This window comes from Pongo abelii, chromosome 9, assembly GCF_028885655.2.
Source record: "Pongo abelii isolate AG06213 chromosome 9, NHGRI_mPonAbe1-v2.0_pri, whole genome shotgun sequence".
Taxonomy (NCBI): Eukaryota; Metazoa; Chordata; class Mammalia; order Primates; family Hominidae; genus Pongo; species Pongo abelii.
The window spans coordinates 16848639-16868531 of NC_071994.2; the positions used below are offsets into that span (position 1 = coordinate 16848639).

The 19893-nt window shown below is 41.0% G+C and overlaps 1 protein-coding gene across 8 annotated transcripts in view; it reads left to right on the forward strand.

Moving 5' to 3' along the window:
- The window catches only part of LPXN (leupaxin), a 51090-nt gene extending 40482 nt beyond the window's left edge, over positions 1-10608 (forward strand). For all 8 annotated transcript variants that reach the window (XM_054524347.2, XM_054524348.2, XM_054524346.2 and 5 more), the window contains 2 exons: positions 9291-9439; positions 9760-10608. In XM_054524347.2, coding sequence (XP_054380322.1) covers positions 9291-9439; positions 9760-10029 — 419 coding nt within the window. In that variant the 3' untranslated portion in view covers positions 10030-10608. The remainder of the gene's footprint in view (positions 1-9290; positions 9440-9759) is intronic.
- Positions 10609-19893: the final 9285 nt, after the last annotated feature.

Below are 19893 nucleotides of genomic sequence, written 5' to 3' on the forward strand. Positions count from 1 at the left end.
TTTAGGTCTTATGTTTAAATCTTTAATCCATGTTGAGTTAATTTTTGTACAAGGTGCAAGGAAGGGGTCCAGTTTCAGTTTTCTGCATATGGCTAGCCAGTTTTCCCAACACCATTTATTAAATAGGGAATCCTTTCCCTGTTGCTTGTTTTTGTCAAGTTTGTCAAAGATCAGATGGTTGTAGATGTGTGGTGTTATTTCTGAGGCCTTTGTTCTGTCCATTGATCTATATATCTGTTTTGGTACCAGTACCATGCTGTTTTTGTTACTGTAGCCTTGTAGTGTAGTTTGAAGTCAGGTAGCTGATGCCTCCAGCTTTGTTCTTTTGGCTTAGGATTGTCTTGGCTATGCAGGCTCTTTTTTGGTTCCATATGAAATTTAAAGTAGTTTTTTCTAATTCTATGAAGAAAGTCAATGGTAGCTTGATGGGGATAGCATTGAATATATAAATTACTTTAGGCAGTATGGCCATTTTCACAATATTGATTCTTCCTATCCAGAAGCATGGAATATTTTTCCATTTGATTGTGTCCTGTGTTATTTCCTTGAACAGTGGTTTGTAGTTCTCCTTGAAGAGGTCCTTCACATCCCTTGTAAGTTGTATTCCAAGGTATTTAATTCTCTATAGCAATTGTGAATGAGTTTCACTCATGATTTTGCTGTCTATTATTGGTGTATAGGAATGCTTGTGATTTTTGCACATTTATTTTGTATCCTGAGACTTTGCTGAAGTTGCTTATCAGTTTAGGAGATTTTGGGCTGAGATGATGGGGTTTTCTAAATATACAATCATGTCATCTGCAAACAGAGACAATTTGACTTCCTCTTTTCGTATGTGAGTACCCTTTATTTCTTTCTCTTTCCTGATTGCCCTGGCCAGAGCTTCCAACACTGTGTTGAATATGAGTGGTAAGAAGCGGCATCCTTGTCTTGTGCCGATTTTCAAAGAAAATACTTCCAGTTTTTGCCCATTCAGTATGATATTGGCTGTGGGTTTGTCATAAATAGCTCTTATTATTTTGAGATACATTCCATCAATACCTAGTTTATTGAGAGATTTTATCATGAAGCAGTGTTAAATTTTATCAAAGGCCTTTTCTGCATCTATTGAGATAATCGTGGTTTTTGTCATTGTTTCTGTTTATGAGATGGCTTATGTTTATTGATTCGTGTATGTTGAACCAGCCTTGCATCCTAGGTATGAAGCTGACTTGATCGTGGTGGATAAGCTTTCTGATGTGCTGCTGGATTCAGTTTGCCAATATTTTATCAAGGATTTTCACATTGATGTTCATCAGGGATATGGGCCTGAAGTTTTCTTTTTTTGTTGTGTCTCTGCCATGTTTTGATATTAGGATGATGCTGGCCTCATAAAATGAGTTAGGGAGGATTCCCCCTTTTTCTATTGTTTGGAATAGTTTCAGAAGCAATGGTATCAGCTCCTTTTTGTACCTCTGGTAGAATTCTGCTGTGAATCCACCTGGTCCCGGACTTTTTTTGGTTGGTAGGCTATTAATTACTGCCTCAATTTCAGAACTTGTTATTGGTCTATCCAGGGATCCGACTTCTTCCTGGTTTAGATTTGAGAGAGTGTATGTGTCCAGGAATTTATCCATTTCTTCTAGATTTTCTAGTTTATTTGCATAGAGTTGTTTACAGTATTCTCTGATGGTAGTTTGTATTTCTGTGGGATCAGTAGTGATAACGCCTTTGTCATTTTTTTGTGTCGATTTGATTCTTCTCTTTTTTTCTTTATTAGTCTGGCTAGTAGTCTGTCTATTTTGTTAATCATTTCAAAAAACCAGCTCCGGGATTCATTGATTGTTTGAAGGGTTTTTCATTCTGTATCTCCTTCAGTTCTGCTCTGATCTTAGTTATTTCTTGTCTCCTGCTAGCTTTTGAATTTGTTTGCTCTTGCTTCTCTAGTTCTTTTAATGTGATTTTAGGGTGTCAATTTTAGACCTTTCCTGCTTTCTCTTGTGGGCATTTAGTGCTATAAATTTCCCTCTACACACTGCTTTAAATGTGTCCCAGAGATTCTGGTACTTTGTGTCTTTGTTTTCATTGGTTTCAAATAACTTGTTTATTTCTGCCTTAATTTTGTTATTTACCCAGTAGTCATTCAGGAGCAGGTTTTCAGTTTCCATGTAGTTGTGCGGTTTTGAGTGAGTTTCTTTTATTATTATTATTATTATACTTTAAGTTTTAGGGTACATGTGCACAATGTGCAGGTTAGTTACATATGTATACGTGTGCCATGTTGGTGTGCTGCACCCATTAACTCGTCTTTTAGCATTAGGTATATCTCCTAATGCTATCCCTCCCCCCTCCCCCCAACAGTCCCCAGAGTGTGATGTTCCCCTTCCTGTGTCCATGTGTTCTCATTGTTCAATTCCCATCTATGAGTGAGAACATGCAGTGTTTGGTTTTTTGTCCTTGCGATAGTTTACTGAGAATGATGATTTCCAGTTTCATCCATGTCCCTACAAAGGACATGAACTCATCATTTTTTATGGCTGCATAGTATTCCATGGTGTATATGTGCCACATTTTCTTAATCCAGTCTATCATTGTTGGACATTTGGGTTGGTTCCAAGTCTTTGCTATTGTGAATAGTGCTGCAATAAACATACGTGTGCATGTGTCTTTATAGCAGCATGATTTATAGTCCTTTGGGTATATACCCAGTAATGAGATGGCTGGGTCAAATGGTATTTCTAGTTCTAGATCCCTGAGGAATCGCCACACTGACTTCCACAATGGTTGAACTAGTTTACAGTCCCACCAACAGTGTAAAAGTATTCCTATTTCTCCACATCCTCTCCAGCACCTGTTGTTTCCTGACTTTTTAATGATCGCCATTCTAACTGGTGTGAGATGGTATCTCATTGTGATTTTGATTTGCATTTCTCTGATGGCCAGTGATGGTGAGCATTTTTTCATGTGTTTTTTGGCTGCATAAATGTCTTCTTTTGAGAAGTGTCTGTTCATGTCCTTCGCCCACTTTTTGATGGGGTTGTTTGTTTTTTTCTTGTAAATTTGTTGGAGTTTATTGTAGATTCTGGATATTAGCCCTTTGTCAGATGAGTAGGTTGCAAAAATTTTCTCCCATTTTGTAGGTTGCCTGTTCTTGAGTGAGTTTCTTAATCCTGAGTTCTAATTTGATTGCACTGTGGTCTGAGAGACTGTTTGTTCTGATTTCTGTTCTTTTGCATTTGCTGAGGAGTGTTTTACTTACAATTACATAGTCGATTTTAGAATAAATGTGATGTGGTGCTGACAAGAATGTATATTCTGTTGATTTCAGGTGGAGAGTTGTATAGATGTCTATTAGGTCTGCTTGGCCAAGAGCTGAGTTCAAGTCCTGAATATCCTTATTAATTTTCTGTCTCATTGATCTGTCTAATATTGACAGTGGGGTGTTAAAGTCTCCCACTATTATTGTGTGGAAGTCTAAGAGTCTTTGTATATCTCTAAGAACTTGCTTTATGAATCTGGGTGCTCCTGTATTGGGTGCGTATATAATTAGGATAGTCAGTTCTTCTTGTTGCATTAATCCCGTTACCATTATGTAATGCCCATCTTTGTCTCTTTTGATCTTTGTTTGTTTAAAGTCTTTTTTATCAGAGACTAGGATTGCAACCCCTAGTTTTTTTTTTTCCATTTACTTGGTAAATATTCCTTCATCCCTTTATTTTGAGCCTATGTGTGTCTTTGCACGTGAGATGGGTCTCCTGAATACAGCACACCAATGAGTCTTGCCTCTTTATCCAATTTGCCAGTCTGTGTCTCTTAATTGGGGCATTTAGTCCCTTTACATTTAAGGTTAATCTTGTTATGTGTGAATTTGATCTGGTAATTATGATGCTAGCTGGTTATTTTGTCCATTAGTTGATACAGTTTCTTCATAGCATCTATGGTCTTTACAATTTGGTATGTTTTTGCAGTGACTGGTACCAGTTATTCCTTTCCATATTTAGTGCTTCCTTCAGGAGCTCTTGTAAGGCAGGCCTGGTGGTGATAAAGTCTCTCAGCATTTGCTTGTCTGTAAATAATTTTATTTCTCTTTTGTTTATGAAGCTTAGTTTGGCTGGATATGAAATTCTGGGTTGAAAATTCTTTTAAGAATGGTGAATATTGGCCCCCACTCTCTTCTGGCTTGTAGGGTTTCTGCCAAGAGATCCGCTGTTAGTCTGATGGGCTTCCCTTTGTGGGTTACCCAACCTTTCTCTTTGGCTGCACTAAACATTTTTTCCTTCATTTTGTGTCGGAAATTGGTGGGTTCTTGGTCTCACTGACTTCAAGAATGAAGCCACGGACCCTCGCGGTGAGTGTTACAGTTCTTAAAGATGGTGTGTCCGGAGTTTGTTCCTTCTGATGTTCAGACATGTTCGGAGTTTCTTCCTTCTGGTGGGTTCATGGTCTCACTGGCTTCAGGAGCGAAGCTGCAGACCTTCGCGGTGAGTGTTACAGCTCTTAAGGCGGTGCATCTAGAGTTGCTCGTTCCTCCCATCTGGAGTTATTCATTCCTCCCGGTGGATTCGTGGTCTTGCTGGCCTCAGGAGTGAAGCTGCAGACCTTCGTGGTGTTACAGCTCATAAAGGCAGTGCGGAACCAAAGAGTGAGCAGCAGCAATATTTATTGCAGGGTGAAAGAACAAAACTTCTATAGTGTGGAAGGGGACCCAAGTGGGTTGCTGCTGCTGGCTCAGGCAGCCTACTTTTATTCCCTTGTCTGGCCCCACCCACATCCTGCTAATTGGTGCATTTTACAGAGAGCTGATTGGTCTGTTTTGACAGGGTGCTGATTGGTGCATTTACAATCCCTGAGCTAGACACAGAGTGCTGATTGGTGCATTTACAATCCTCTAGCTAGACATAAGAGTTCTCAAAGTCCCCACTAGATTAGCTAGACACAGAGCGCTGATTGGTGCATTTACAAACCTTTAGCTAGACACAGAGTGCTAATAGGTGCATTTACAATCCCTGAGCTAGACACAGAGTGCTGATTGGTGCATTTACAATCCTTTAGCTAGACATAAAAGTTCTCCAAGTCCCCACCCAACTCAGGAGCCCAGCTGGCTTCACCTAGTGGATCTCGTGCCAGGGCCACGGGTGGAGCTGCCCACCAGTCTCATGCCATGCGCCCACACTCCTCAGCCCTTGGGTGGTCGATGGGACTGGATGCCATGGAGCAGGGGGCAGCACCTGTCAGGGAGGCTCGGGTCGCATGGGAGCCCACTGCGGGGGGGGCTCAGGCATGGCGGGCTGCAGATCCCAAGCCCAGCACCACAGGGAGGCAGCTGAGGCCTGGCGAGAATTCGAGTATGGCATGGGTAGGCCGGCATTGCTAGGGGACCCAGCGCACCCTCCGCAGCTGCTGGCCCGGGTGCTAATGCCCTAACTGCCTGGGGCTGGTGGTGCTGGCCGGCCACTCTGAGTGCGGGGCCTGCTGAGCCCGTGCTACCTGGAACTCGCACTGGCCCACGAGCACCACATGCAGCCCCAGTTCCTGCCCGTGCCTCTCCCTCCACACCTCCCTGCAGGCAGAGGAAGCTGGCTCCAGCCTTAGCCAGCCCAGAGTGGGGCTCTCACAGTGCAGCGGCAGGCTGAAGGGCTCCTCAAGCACGGCCAGAGTGGATGCCGAGGCCAAGGAGGTGCCGAGAGCGAGCGAGGGCTGCTAGCACATTGTCACCTCTCAATTTCAACCTTGGTGAATCTGATGATTGTGTGTCTTGGGGTTGCTCTTCTCGAGGAGTATCTTTGTGGTGTTCTGTGTATTTCCTAAATTTGAATGTTGGCCTGTCTTGCTAGGTTGAGGAACTTCTCCTGGATAATATCCTGAAGTGTTTTTCAACTTGGTTCCATTCTCCCCATAACTTTCAGGTACACCAGTCAAACGTAGATGTGTTTTTTTCACATAGTCCCATATTTCTTGGAGGCTTTATTCATTCCTTTTCATTCTTTTTTCTCTAATCTTGTCCTCTTGCTTTATTTCATTAAGTTGACCTTCAATCTCTTATATCCTTTCTTCTGCTTGATCGATTCAGCTATTGATACTTGTGTATGCTTCACAAAGTTCTCATGCTGTGTTTTTCAGCTCCATCAGGTCATGTATGTTCTTGTCTAAACTGGTTATTCTAGTTAGCAATTTGTCTAACCTTTTTTCAAGGTTCTTAGCTTCCTTGCATTGGGTTAGAACATGCTCCTTTATAAAGCTCGGAGGAGTTTATTACCCACCTTCTGAAGCCTACTTCTGTCAGTTCATCAAACTCATTCTTCATCCAGTTTTGTTCCCTTGCTGGTGAGGAGTTGTGATCCTTTGGAGAAGAGGTGTTCTGGTTTTTGGAATTTTCAGCCTTTTTGCATTGGTTTCTCCCCATCTTCTTGGATGTTTCTACGTTTGGTCTTTGAAGTTGGTGACCTTCAGATGGAGTGTCTGAGTGGATGTCCTTTTTGTTGATGTTGATGCTATTCCTTTCTGTTTGTTAGTTTTCCTTCTAACAGTCAGGCTCCTCTGCTACAGGTCCACTGGAGTTTGCTGGAGGTCGACTCCAGACCCTGTTTGCCTGGGTATTAGCAGCAGAGGCTGCAGAACAACAAAGATTGCTGCCTGTTCCTTCCTTTGGAAGCTTCATCCCAGCAGGGCACCCACCAGATGCCAGCCAGAGCTCTCCTGTATGAGGTGTCAGTTAGCCCCTACTGGGAGGTGTCTCCCAATCAGGAGACACGGGGGCCACGGACCCACTCAAGGAGGCAGTGTGACCCTTAGCAGAGCTCAAACCCTGTGCTGGGAGATCCACTGCTCTCTTCAGAGCTGTCAGGCAGGGATGTTTAAGTCTACTGGAGCTGTGCCCACAGCCACGCCTTCCCCAGGTGCTGTGTCCCAGGGAGATGGGGGTTTTATCTATAAGCCCCTGACTGGGGCTGCTGCCATTTTTATTCAGAGATGCCCTGCCCAGAAAAGAGGAATCTAGAGAGGCAGTCCAGCCACAGCAGCCTTGCTGAGCTGTGGTTGGCTCCACCCAGTTTGATCTTCTGAGTGGCTTTGTATACACTGTGAGGGTAAAACCACCTGCCCAAGCCTCAGCAATGGTGGACGCTTCTCCCCCCACCAAATTCTAGCATCCCAGGTCAAGCTCAGACTGCTGTGCTGGCAGTGAGAATTTCAAGCCAGTGGATTTTAGCTTGCTGGGCTCCATGGGGGTGGGACCTACCCAGCCAGACCACTTGGCTCCCTGGCTTAAGCCCCCTTTCCAGGGAAGTGAACAGTTCTGTCTCACTGGCATTCCAGGCTCCTCTGGGGTATGAAAAACAAAAAACAAAAAAACTCCTGCAGCTAGCTCACTGTCTGCCCATACAGCCACCCAGTTTTGTGCTTGAAACCCAGGGCCCTGGTGGCATAGGCACAAGAGGGAATCTCCTGGTCTGCGGTTTGTGAAGACCATGGGAAAAGCACAGTATCTGGGCCGGAGTGCACTGTTCCTCACAGCACAGTTTCTAATGGCTTCCCTTTGTTAGGAGAGGGAGTTCCCTGACCCCTTGTGCTTCCTGGGTAAGGCCACCCTTCTTTGGCTCGCCCTCAATGGGCTGCACCCACTGTCTGATCAGTCTCAATGAGATGAACTGGTTACCTCAGTTGGAAATGCAGAAATCACCTCCCTTCTGTGTTGATCTCGCTGGGAACTGCAGACCTGAGCTGTTCCTATTCAGTCATCTTGCCAGCAATCTCCAAATTATTTATTTTATTGCTCATGTCATCAGTTTGATATACAGTTAATTTTCTTCAATTTGATTCAATTTTTTAGGGATTCATGTTTTTCCATTTTAATTTTTTTACTTTTTTTTTTTTTTTGAGACAGAGTCTCACTGTCTCCCAGGCTGGAGTACAGTGGCGCGATCTTGGCTCACTGCAAGCTCTGCCTCCTGGGTTCACGCCATTCTCCTGCCTCAGCCTCCCAAGTAGCTGGGACTACAGGCGCCCACCACCATGCCCGGCTAATTTTTTGTATTTTTAGTAGAGACAGGGTTTCACCATGTTAGCCAGGATGGTCTCTATCTCCAGACCTTGTGATCCACCAGCCTCGGCCTCCCAAAGTGCTGGGACTACAGGTGCAAGCCACTGCGCCTGGCCAATTTTTTCACTTTTTAATTATGTACAACAATAATTGAAACCATACATATACTTAAGAGCTCTTTGTATTAGCTATGTCTTTCTGGAATATAATTAGCAAATATTTCCTTCAGATTGTTCTTTGTCTTTGTTTATGGTGATTTTTTGACATGTGTAAGTCATTCAGATATGTTTTTATGTAGCTAAATTTATTAATATTTAACTTGCTTTTGGAATTTGGGTTCTATTTATGACAGTTTTTCTATTTCCAGATTAAAGAGGAATACATCATTAATGACAAGATATGAAATGCAAATGCACACATTAAAAAAACCCTAAGTATCATTAGCCTTTTGGGAAATACAAATCAAAACTACCATGAGATAACATTGTATAGATAGATAACATCCATTTGATTGATTAAAAAGGAAATATATGGATATATCAAGTGATGTAAAGACTGAGGAATAACTGGGATTTTCATACACTGCTGCTAAACAATAAAAATAATATACCCACACAAAAAATAAAAAAGGAATACATCTATTTTTAATTCAAATATATGGTATGAGTCATTATGTTTAGATCTTGCATCCATTTGGAAATTATTATTTAGTAGTATTTTATTTTAAAATATCAGACACTTTTTTTTTTCCCAGTTGCTGTTTTAGATATTAGAGATATAATGGTGACAAGATCAACAATATCTAGTTTCTCTCAGAGCTAATGTTCCTGTAAGGGGAGACAGACCACAAAGATGATTTTAGATAAAGGTAAATGCCATAAAGACAGTGAAAGAAGATGATGTGATGAGGAGGGACTGAAGAGATGCCTCTCTGATAAGATGATATTTGAGTGATTCTTGCATCACATGAAGAGGGCAACTATATCAGGTTCTGGGACAGAACTATCCAAGCCAAGGAAATACTTAGTACAAAGGCACTGAGGAGCAATAGCCCCTAACACTTATTAAATGTTTACTATGAACCAGACACAATGCCAAAACACTTCATCTGCATTATCTCATTTATTTCTTACAACTACCCTTTGAATTAGGTAACAATAATCATCCTATTTTGAATATGAGGACACTAAGATTGAAAGGGCCTCCTCTCAGTCTCCAGTGTAGCTTTCAGGGCTCAACCTGCAACAGTGAATTCCTGATTTTATCTCTCCAGGCTTTCATGAGAAGGACAAGAAGCCATATTGCCGAAAGGATTTCTTAGCCATGTTCTCACCCAAGTGTGGTGGCTGCAATCGCCCAGTGTTGGAAAACTACCTTTCAGCCATGGACACTGTCTGGCACCCAGAGTGCTTTGTTTGTGGGGTCTGTATAATCACTTTTCTTTTGGACTTAGGGAAAGTCAAGGGTTGTCCTCTCTGAGAGGAAGAGCTGCAGTTAGTGAAAGGGTTCACAGTCTTGAATGAGGAATGGATGTGGGCATCCTGAAGGAGAAATGAAATACAGATCCCTTTGCTTGTCTGTTTTGCAAGTGGGAAATCTAGTCTCCATTTGTCAAGAACCTGAGGGAAATTCCTGTAGCTGGCAGGTAACTGGCAGGAATTTCAAGGCTGAAAATTTTACTTTGCTGACATTTTACCTCTTGACATTTGCATTCCTTTTCTCTCTCTTCTCTCTACCCCTAGGACTGCTTCACCAGTTTTTCTACTGGCTCCTTCTTTGAACTGGATGGACGTCCATTCTGTGAGCTCCATTACCATCACCGCCGGGGAACGCTCTGCCATGGATGTGGGCAGCCCATCACTGGCCGTTGTATCACTGCCATGGGGTACAAGTTCCATCCTGAGCACTTTGTGTGTGCTTTCTGCCTGACACAGTTGTCGAAGGGCATTTTCAGGGAGCAGAATGACAAGATCTATTGTCAACCTTGCTTCAATAAGCTCTTCCCACTGTAATGCCAACTGATCCACAGCCTCTTCAGATTCCTTATAAAATTTAAACCAAGACGGGAAAGGGTAGATTTGCTGTTACTGACCTTCTGCTTAATAGTCTTATAGAAAAAGGAAAGGTGATGAGCAAATAAAGGAACTTCTAGACTTTACATGACTAGGCTGATAATCTTATTTTTTAGGCTTCTATACAGTTAATTCTATAAATTCTCTTTCTCCCTCTCTTCTCCAATCAAGTACTTGGAGTTAGATCTAGGTCCTTCTATCTAGTCCCTCTACAGATGTATTTTCCACTTGCATAATTCATTGCCAGCACTGGTTTTCTTAGGTTTCTCTGTTTTCATCTCTAGTGATGGCCCTACTCATATCTTCTCTAATTTGGCCCTGATACTTGTTTCTTTTCAAGTTTTCCCATTTCCGTGTGGTTCACTGTCTTACAATCACTGCTGTGAAATCGTGATACCACTCTTAGCTCTTTGCATCTTCCTTCAGTGTATTTTTGTTTTTCAAGAGGAAGTAGATTTTAACTGGACAACTTTGAGTACTGACATCATTGATAAATAAACTGGCTTGCGGTTTCAATAACTCATTGTCATATTTGTTTGGGAGATAAACTTTCTGCTTCCCGTGTTATATACTAGGCACTATGTACAATTAAGATTATATCATACCTCGTTTCCTTCCATCCAATGCACACTTTAAAAATTTTAATCGGAAGAAATTAAAAGGAGGGTCTCCTTTTCACTAATTTTTCTTTTTAGTTTGGTCCCATAACCATTTTATTTTCTAGACTTAGATGATTGAATCATTTTTAAAAATGACAAAGCTTCTTAAAATTGTTTTTATTACTTTGTTTACAGAAGGAGAAACCCTGGCTATCCATTAGATACCTTACAAATTCATTTCTTTTTCTTTTTTTTTTTTTTTTTTCTGAGATGGAATTTCGCTCTTGTTGCCCAGGCTGGAGTGCAATGGCACAATCTCGGCTGACCGCAACCTCCGCCTCCTGGGTTCAAGCAATTCTCCTGCCTCAGCCTCCTGAGTAGCTGGAATTACAAGCATGCGCCACCACGCCAGGCTAATTTTTCTATTTTTAGTAGAGATGGGGTTTCTCCACGTTGGTCAGGCTGGTCTTGAACTCCCGACCTCAGGTGATCCACCCACCTCGACCTCCCAAAGTGCTGGGATTACAGGCGTGAGCCACTGCGCCCAGCCACAAATTCATTTCTAAAGTAAAAAATGAAACACAATTTCACATTTGCCTCCTGACGACAAATGAGATGGCTGATGGCTGTTCTTAGAGCATCTCTGAAGAAAGATGCTATAAAAAAAAAGCTCAAATGATTATTATCTAGAATTAGGAAAGCCAAGCCTCAAAGAAAAATTCCTCTTAATCATTTGTTCATCTCAAAATATTATAAGTAAATATGTAGAAAAGCTTGTCAGGTTATCAGAGAATCTGACTTTCTTATGTCCTGTCAGTTTACTGTCCTACAGTTTACTTTTCGTAAAAGTAAGCTTCACAAGGACTCATCTTTCTGCAAAAGGGATTTCGAGAAGATCAGTACAATATCCTTCTTCCCATGGTCTTAAAAATAATTGTATGATTATTTGTTATAACAAAAACCAGACTCTTAGAATGCTTGATTCTGAGATAAGTTACTGGCGAAAACTCCTTCACTGGAGGTATTTTTAAAAATAGGACAAAATTTGGTGTCTTTAGATTGATAGAGGAATAGTACTACTTGGGAGAGCTGAAATGGATTAAATGTTTCTTGCCAAACTTTATTATATCTATGTCCTTTGTTGGAATGGATAATAAGGGGGTTTTGAGAGTTACAAGGAATTGGCAACAGTTAATTCTATAAAATAGGAGCTCCAAATGCATGTAAGATATGTGGGAGGCCACACAGATATGGAACCATCTGGCCTCTATCCTGTTTGGCTGTCTGAGAGCGCCAGACTATGCAGAACACACATTCAACTTTTAAACATCCTCTTTGCAATGTCTTCACTCAACGATGTCACACGCAGGTGTTAATATGGCAATGTTATTGGTTGCCTTGGCAATTTGACAAAGTAAACTTGGAGTTTTAGCCCTTAAAAAGAAATGTACAGGTGCTAAAACTTTTTTAAAAAGGATTAGCTATTTTGAGATTCAATAGAATGTAACTATTTTTAAAGGTCAAAGAAAATCCAGAGTTCACTAAGATGCAATTAAGAAGTGAAAACACTTTCTTCTCACATTGAACAGAAGTGGTTTTATTTGCTCAAAGAGATACTGACTTCAGGACTAGTGTTTTAGCAATAAGGAAACTACTCACAAGTAAAAAGTTCTGCTTTTTAAAAACCCTGGAAATGCCATTACTAAAATTGATCACATACCTATTTACTTTTGGTTTTGAGTAACCTAGGGTGTTTAAAAAATCAAACCCACCCTCACAGGACAGGGGTTTTCCACCAGTGAATATAAACGTATAGAAAGGAATATGCTCTGGAATTGGTACTGTATTCTCAAAGGGGAGTCTCTCAATTAGTTTGGTCAGCTTTTCTTTGAAGTAAATTTAGTCTCTTCCAAGGTAATACTTTGATAAAGACAACAATTATTTTTCCATCCAAGTTCCATCACACACTTCTTGGAGTTGTAGGATGGCTGCCAGCGCATGCTTCTTGTTTCATAACCAGTAGGGGGAGCAAGAGTGCTTTTATCGAGCATTTGCAAGCAAAAGTTCTGGGATTCATCCTCACTGGTCTAGCCTAGGTCACATACCAGTAATTTTTGCTGGGGGAATGGATTCTGCAGCTTGGCTAAAACCAAACTGAATTATTTCCAAAGTTACAAGCAGGACTAAGTTTCCCGAAAGCACAAGGGCTTTGTGGAGGAGACGTGAATACTTTAAAAGCTGGATATTGGTAAGAAGCGGGAAGGGGACAATGAATCTTGAATTCGTATGTTCAAAAGTGAAAATATTGGAGTTGCTGAGTTTCAAGGTAATATAGAAGGTAAGCAAGCAGGCATTGTCAGTATCCTGAGGGATCATGTCCAAGAACTTTACAGAACCCAAAGGCAGAGGAGACAGCCAGGAATGCTGGTGTCCTGAGGAACATGCGGCAGAGGCACTGCTCTTCCTGGGCCCCTAGGGGCGCACCACTGAGAAGCATCAAAAGCAGCTTCAGTTTGGCAGTCTGGAAAAGGAGATCTTCCAGCTGAAATCAAGGTGAGAAAGAGTAGCAGCTTCCTTTAGAGGCGAGTGTCTTAGGCATAAGCAGGTCCTCAATAAGGCAGTGGTGGCAGCCACTGAAATATGACACTGAAAAAGAGACTGCCTGTCCCCAAAATATTGTGGAGGTTGTGTTACTAGGTACCATCAGTGCAGCACGTTAAGTGCTGGGAACACAGAGTTCAGTGGGGAAATGGAAATCTCCTGCGATCCACAGGATAAAAAAGAAAGAAATCTCAGGTAAAAGCTGGTGCTTGGGTTGTACTTGTTGCAAATTTATAACTTTGCCAGAAGGCAGTGGTGTCTCAAACTTATAAGAAAGGAGACAGTTTATGTAGGACATTCTCCTACCCTAGATATAGTCAGCGTATAGTGCCTAAATTGATTTTCCGTGGGGAGAAGTCTCCTAACTGTGTTTAGGTTCATAGACCAAGGATTCTGGACAATTGCATAGACATCCTGGCATCCTGTTGAGAGCCATCCATCTTCCCTTCCTATTTTGGATATCATTAAATCACAATAAATACTGTATTATGGGAATAACATTTTTCCTGGGATAAGTACCTCAGTTCTAGTGAGAGATATCTCAGATCACAGGTTCTACTGGGAAAACTCCTAAAGCTGAAAATGAACAGACCAAGAAATCAAAGAATACTTTACTTTCTCTAAACTTTAACTTAGAGAATTTGATTTTGGATTTTAATGTTTTTGGACTTTGATATGCTATGTTGAATAATATTATTGGATATAATTGAGGATGGGACATGAAATGAAAGGGGAGTAAATTTCTCAGCTGTTTTTCCCTAGAGTCTAATTTCTCTACAAAGAACTGCATCTCCCATTCTTGGTCCACGTGTTTAGGCGAGGCTGACTTTAACCTCAGCCTCAGAAATAGGTACAGTCCCAGGTCTGACCAATAAAAGTACTTTGTTCTTCTGAAGGAAGGTGATTGGATCAGGAATAGACATGTGACCCCAGCAAAGCCAATGACCTTTACTAGATTTATTCAGAAAGGACATTCCCATTCGTTGGAATTCTAGTTGTGCAGATAATAAAAACCCATTGCTGCTGATAAATATTTTTATCATCACTTAGGGGGAGGCTGTCTGAGAAAGAGGCCAGCACAGGGGAAAGTAGAACCGAGTAATGGAGAGGCTGTGTTTTCTTTTTTTGAGCCACTCAGTTCTACCATAGCAGCATCTTAACCATAGACTAGGAAATTATGTGAGCAAATAAATTCTCTTTTTTGTTTACATTGAACAAATAAACTCAGTGTTGGTACAGAACGTATATTGTATATCGTCATGAAAAACTAATACACAAAAATAGTGTTTGATCACTTCTTGATGCTTTTTACACCAGAGCACAGTGAAACTCTGTAGTTTAAGGTTAAGTCATCCTGTGGATAGCTCGCATATTTAGTGTACAAGCTTCTTGCTCCCGTCCAATTTTGCAGTATCTGTCACTATTACAAAGGAGAAGAAAAAGGTTGTGAGGGTGTTGTCATCCTCTAAGTTTTAAAATTGTTTTGGAAATCATGGTATTCATGCTACTTTGTTTAATTATCATCCAGAGAGAACTATTACGTATTTGATATTACTGCAATATTCTTTATAGTGAAAACTAGTTTTAAAACATCCTGATACCCCACTAGCAAACAAAAAAGAAAGAAAAATTAGACGATTATAAGAGAAATAAATTTACATTTATCCTGTGTCTTAGTCTGCACAGTTGCCATAACAAAATACCATAAATGGGGTGTCTTAAGCCACAGAAATTTATTTTCTCATAGATCTGGAGATGAGAAGTCTCAGATTAAGGTCTGCAGGTTTGGATTCTGTTGAGGGCTCTTTTATTGGCTTGCATATAGCTGCCTTCTTGCTTTGACCTCACAGGGTGAAAAGAGGGAGAGAGAGAGAGAGTGAAAAGAGGGAGAGAAAGAGAGACCACAAGAGATCTGGTGTCTCTTTTTGTAAGGAAACCAATTTTATCGGATCAGGGCCCAACCCTTATGATTTCATTTAATCTTAATTACTTCTTTACTTAAAATACAGCCACATTGGGGGTTAGGCCTTCAACATATTTTGGAATGACACATTCAGTCCATTACATCCTGAAAGGTGCTACTTAAAGAAAATTGGGTTTATATGAAGTTAAGGAGGAAAAAGAAGACATTTATAGTGATTCTGAGAGGGGAACTTAGGGACACTTTTCAGTGCTTTGGAGGTTGGAAGTGGTTATTTTCATTATGTTCAATAACCCTTAGAAAATATGACTTTCTGTTTCTAGGTGCTCTTGCATTTTCAGACATGAGTTAGAAAATATTGGAGGCTCAAAAATAAAATGAAGAACTTGGAGATTTTCCTAAGATAATCTGAAAATTTTGAAAGGGAGGAAAAGTAGGACGGAAGAAAGTTAGAGGATATATGAGAATCTGTGAGTTGAGCAAGGTGAAATTTTCAGAGCTTTCAGTAAAGGAGGCAAGATGGGCCATATAACACACTCTCTGAGGAAAAGAAAGACAGAGTGGGGTGAATTGTCACTCAGTTCCCTTACACAAACTACCTGGTGAAGCTACTACTTACCCTAGATTGTCTCACAGTTTGGGGTTTTTCTAGAATTGAACGCTGAGACTAGGACTTGTGTACAGTAGTCTATTTAGGAGGCAATCTCTAGATGTACAGGTAGGAGAGCCAAAAGTGAGATATTTTCTATATTCTACAGGGATTACGCCTGTAATCCCAGCACTTAGGGAGGCCGAGGTGGGCAGATCACAAGGTCAGAAGATCGAGACCATCTTGACCAACACGGTGAAACCCCATCTCTACTAAAATACAAAAAATTAGCCGGGTGTGGTGGTGCGCGGCCTGTAGTCCCAGCTACTCGGGAGGCTGAGGCAGAGGAATCGCTTGAATCTGGGAGGAGGAGGTTGCAGTGAGCCAAGATAGCGCCACTGCACTCCAGCCTGGGCATCAGAGTGAGCCTCCGTCTAAAAAAAAAAAAACCCAAAAAACAAACAAACAAAAAAGAAAAGGCAAGGAGGCCAAATCAGTGTGCATTAATGAGCAGGTTACTGTCTTGGAAAGTTGAAACTCAATACTCAGAGGACCTCTGGGATTCATTGTAGAGTACAAGAGGTGGTCCACCAACCCTTACACCCCTGTCTTCCTTGTACTCAAGCTGCATGTACTCTGAGGCCAAAGAAAGCCCTTTTTCTAAATCACAGGCACTTTGAGTAGGAAGCAGCAGTGTGTACCTAGCAGTAAGTGCCAACAGATAGGGGTGGGGAACTGATGCCATTTGTTGGGTAAAGTTATCGAGGGGTAAGGTTAAAAGGAAGAAAACCATAGCAAAGGTCTTCACATTACCGGTAATCACAAGACTGAATTTGTGGTAAGCCATGCATTTGCAAAGTTTTTAATATTCCCAGCTCTATGAAGCTTAATGTATTTCATCTAAGGTAGTATTAGTAGAGGGGATAACAGAAGGGAGAAAGTGGGCAAGGATTATTATTTCCATTTACCTGTGGAAGAAGCAGTTGATTACATGAATAGGTCAAGGTGACTTGATTTAGAAACAGAACTAAAATTTGTTAATTCCTTGTCTGGGATGCTTTCTTTTAGGCTGTATATCAACAATGTAAAGTGCCCATGAGGTGAATTTTCAAGGGACAAGCAAGGGCACTAGGGCATCAAAGTGATCTGCTCTAGGCTACACTGTTTTGGTTATAGTGGCAAGAGTAGCAGCCATGGCTTCAGGCAAACCAAAATTTAAAAGTTGAATTTACCACTTGCAAACTGTAAGTGAACTTACCACTTGTAAACCTTGGTTAAACCACTTATCTTCTCCAAATTTAGGTTTCATGATATGTTAAACCTCGGTAATAATACTTCCCACATGGGTTTGTTGTGGGGATTAACTGAGATAATACGTGAGAAAGGGCTTTGTAAACTGCCAAGTACCATACATAAAAGGCATTAACAAAATAGTCCAAGAGATATGTGAGGAAGTCAACACAGCATCCATTCCTAGCATTTCCATGGAGACCATGAAACCATAGCAGGCTTTTAGTTGTTTTTGTATGATTTTAGAAATCTTTTTTAAGGCTCAGGATGAAAGCTGATGGAATTGAAAATGCTGGGAGATTAGGAGAAGAGCTTGAATTTGAGCTCATAATCTTCCTTTGCAGCAACATATTGACAAAGTAATACTCAGGAGTGAATGATTTCCATGGCACAGAAATCTGTGCAGTTAGCTACTTCCCATAGATAGAAAACAGCTCACCCAGGTCAAGGAAACAGCCATGAGAAAAGAGCTCAGGAGCCTTCCAGGGCCAAGATTTTCCATTGCCTGCCATAGATCTAACTATAATCCAAGGGAAATTTCTAGGAAAATCTTTTTTAACACTATTACTTAAAATAATTCAGCTTGGCAAAGATACAATTCCATATGCCTTCTGATCAACAGCTAGGTAATGGATGGTACTCTGTTAGCCAATACCAGACTCACTGACAGGAATAGTGTGGTCTTTTGGTATATGGATCATTTGAGACTGATGTAATTGAGTTGCAGTTAAAAGGTGGGGAAGACTTTATGTTGTGGGTCTTGACTTCAGGTTTGAGTTTCCATCCCAGCTCTACCACTTACTAGTTATGTTCCTTCATGAATGTCCTTTGGTTTTTGAGCATTTATTCACTCACTCAGGGAAAAGAAAGTTGAGTTAGAAGTTTAGTTCCAAGGATGATCAAAGTTGAGAAGTGATTTTTGGATGTAACTGGACAGAGACCACAGAGATGGAGATATTGGTGATTTAAGAGATGTGAGGTGACATAACTAAACCAGATTGTAAAGGATACAGATGATATGGAGGCAGAAGCCCAGATGAGAGTTATACTTAGGAACAAGAGTGTTTCATCTTCTATGTGTTTACATATGCAAGTGTTTTGTAACATAGCAGACAGATGCGGTTTCCTTTTCAAAAGTGGGAGCAAGATATATTTCAAGACACCAGTTTAAACTGTTTTCATTAGCAAATAGCCCCAGGGTTTATCAATTTACAAATTTTCCATGTTTGTTCATAATGACAAGCAGACAGTGCTACTTTAAACTATCACATCTAGTGATCTGGAAGCTAGTTTGTTGAGTTAAGGACAAATACATTTCCCTGAGGTGGGCTCCTAAGTTGATATACCTGTGCCTTCTCCAATTTATTAAATAGAGAATCAGATGGGATTTGCATAATTCGGTAGGTACTTACTGTCAAAAGGCACTGTTCTAGGTTACAGAAGAAACCTAAGATGAGTAAGGCATAGTTTGCCTTCAGAAAGTTTACAGCCCAGGAAGGACCCCCACATTCAGTCTCTAACACGAGATTGTCCATACAGGATGGTTTCTGGACAGGATTTTGTAATAGGTAGGAATATAGGAGTAGGAGAAGCTAAAGTATTGTGTTCTAGGAAAAGAAACAAAAGGAGACATAATATACAGGAGAAAATAACACAAGGCAATTTGAAAAAAAAATGTTATAAATAGGACACACATAATTGTTTAAAACCTCAGGTAAAAACTTCACTTTGGAGATGGCATTAATTTGAACCCACAAGTAAAAGTGATTAAAAAAAATAAAACTAGGGCATTCCATACTGAGGGAACAGCATGAAATATGTCAAAGGGGGACAGTGTACATGGTGTGGTGAGTGAAGGAAGGACCCAGTTCATTGAGCGTCCACAGTGTGCCAAACACTGCGGCATGGGCCTTTGGGGTCTATGTGGATAGAAAGTAGGATGCCTGGTGGCTATCAAGAGAAATAAAATTGGAAAAACTATTCAGGGTTAGAGTGCTTTGAATGTCAGGCTTGGGAAGCGGGACATCATCTTGTAGGCAACAGTCATCAACAGTGTTGAATGCAGTGGATTGTGGAGAGAATGGGAGGTAGCAGAAGGTGTGACCACGCACGAGCTGGGGTTCCAAGTTTTCTGTGTTTGCTCCATTGTCCCATTGGACTTTACCTACAAAATGCAAATTCAAAGATAACATTTTAAATAATGTGAAGATGACAATCACAAGATGTTATTCTCCAAGAGTGGGACTTTTCTGAGCACAGGGTCTGTTTTGCACATCTGTGAAGCTGGTCTTGGAGCAACCTTTAAGAATATTGTTTCAGCTAGACAAGAGAAATAAGTGTTGAGATTTATGGCACTTCAGGGTGACTATAGTCAATAATAATATGTCAAAATAACTTACAGAGTAAATTTCAAATGTATCACCACAAAATAATGTCAAGCCTGGGCACAGTGGCTCATGCCTGTAATCCCAGCACTTTGGGAGGTCAAGGTGGGCAGATCACGAGGTCAGGAGATTGAGACCATCCTGGCTAACATGGTGAAACCCCATCTCTACTAAAAATACAAAAAATTAGCTGGGCATGGTGGCGGGCGCCTGTAGTCCCAGCTACTCAGGAGGCTAAGGCAGGAGAATGTCATGAACCCGGGAGGTGGAGCTTGCAGTGAGCCAAGATCACACCACTGCACTCCAGCCTGGGTGACAGAGCGAGACTCTGTCTCAAAATAAAAGAGAAAAGGTCAACAGGTGATGTCTATATTAGCTTGATTTAATTGCTCCACATTGTATATCCATATCAAAACATCA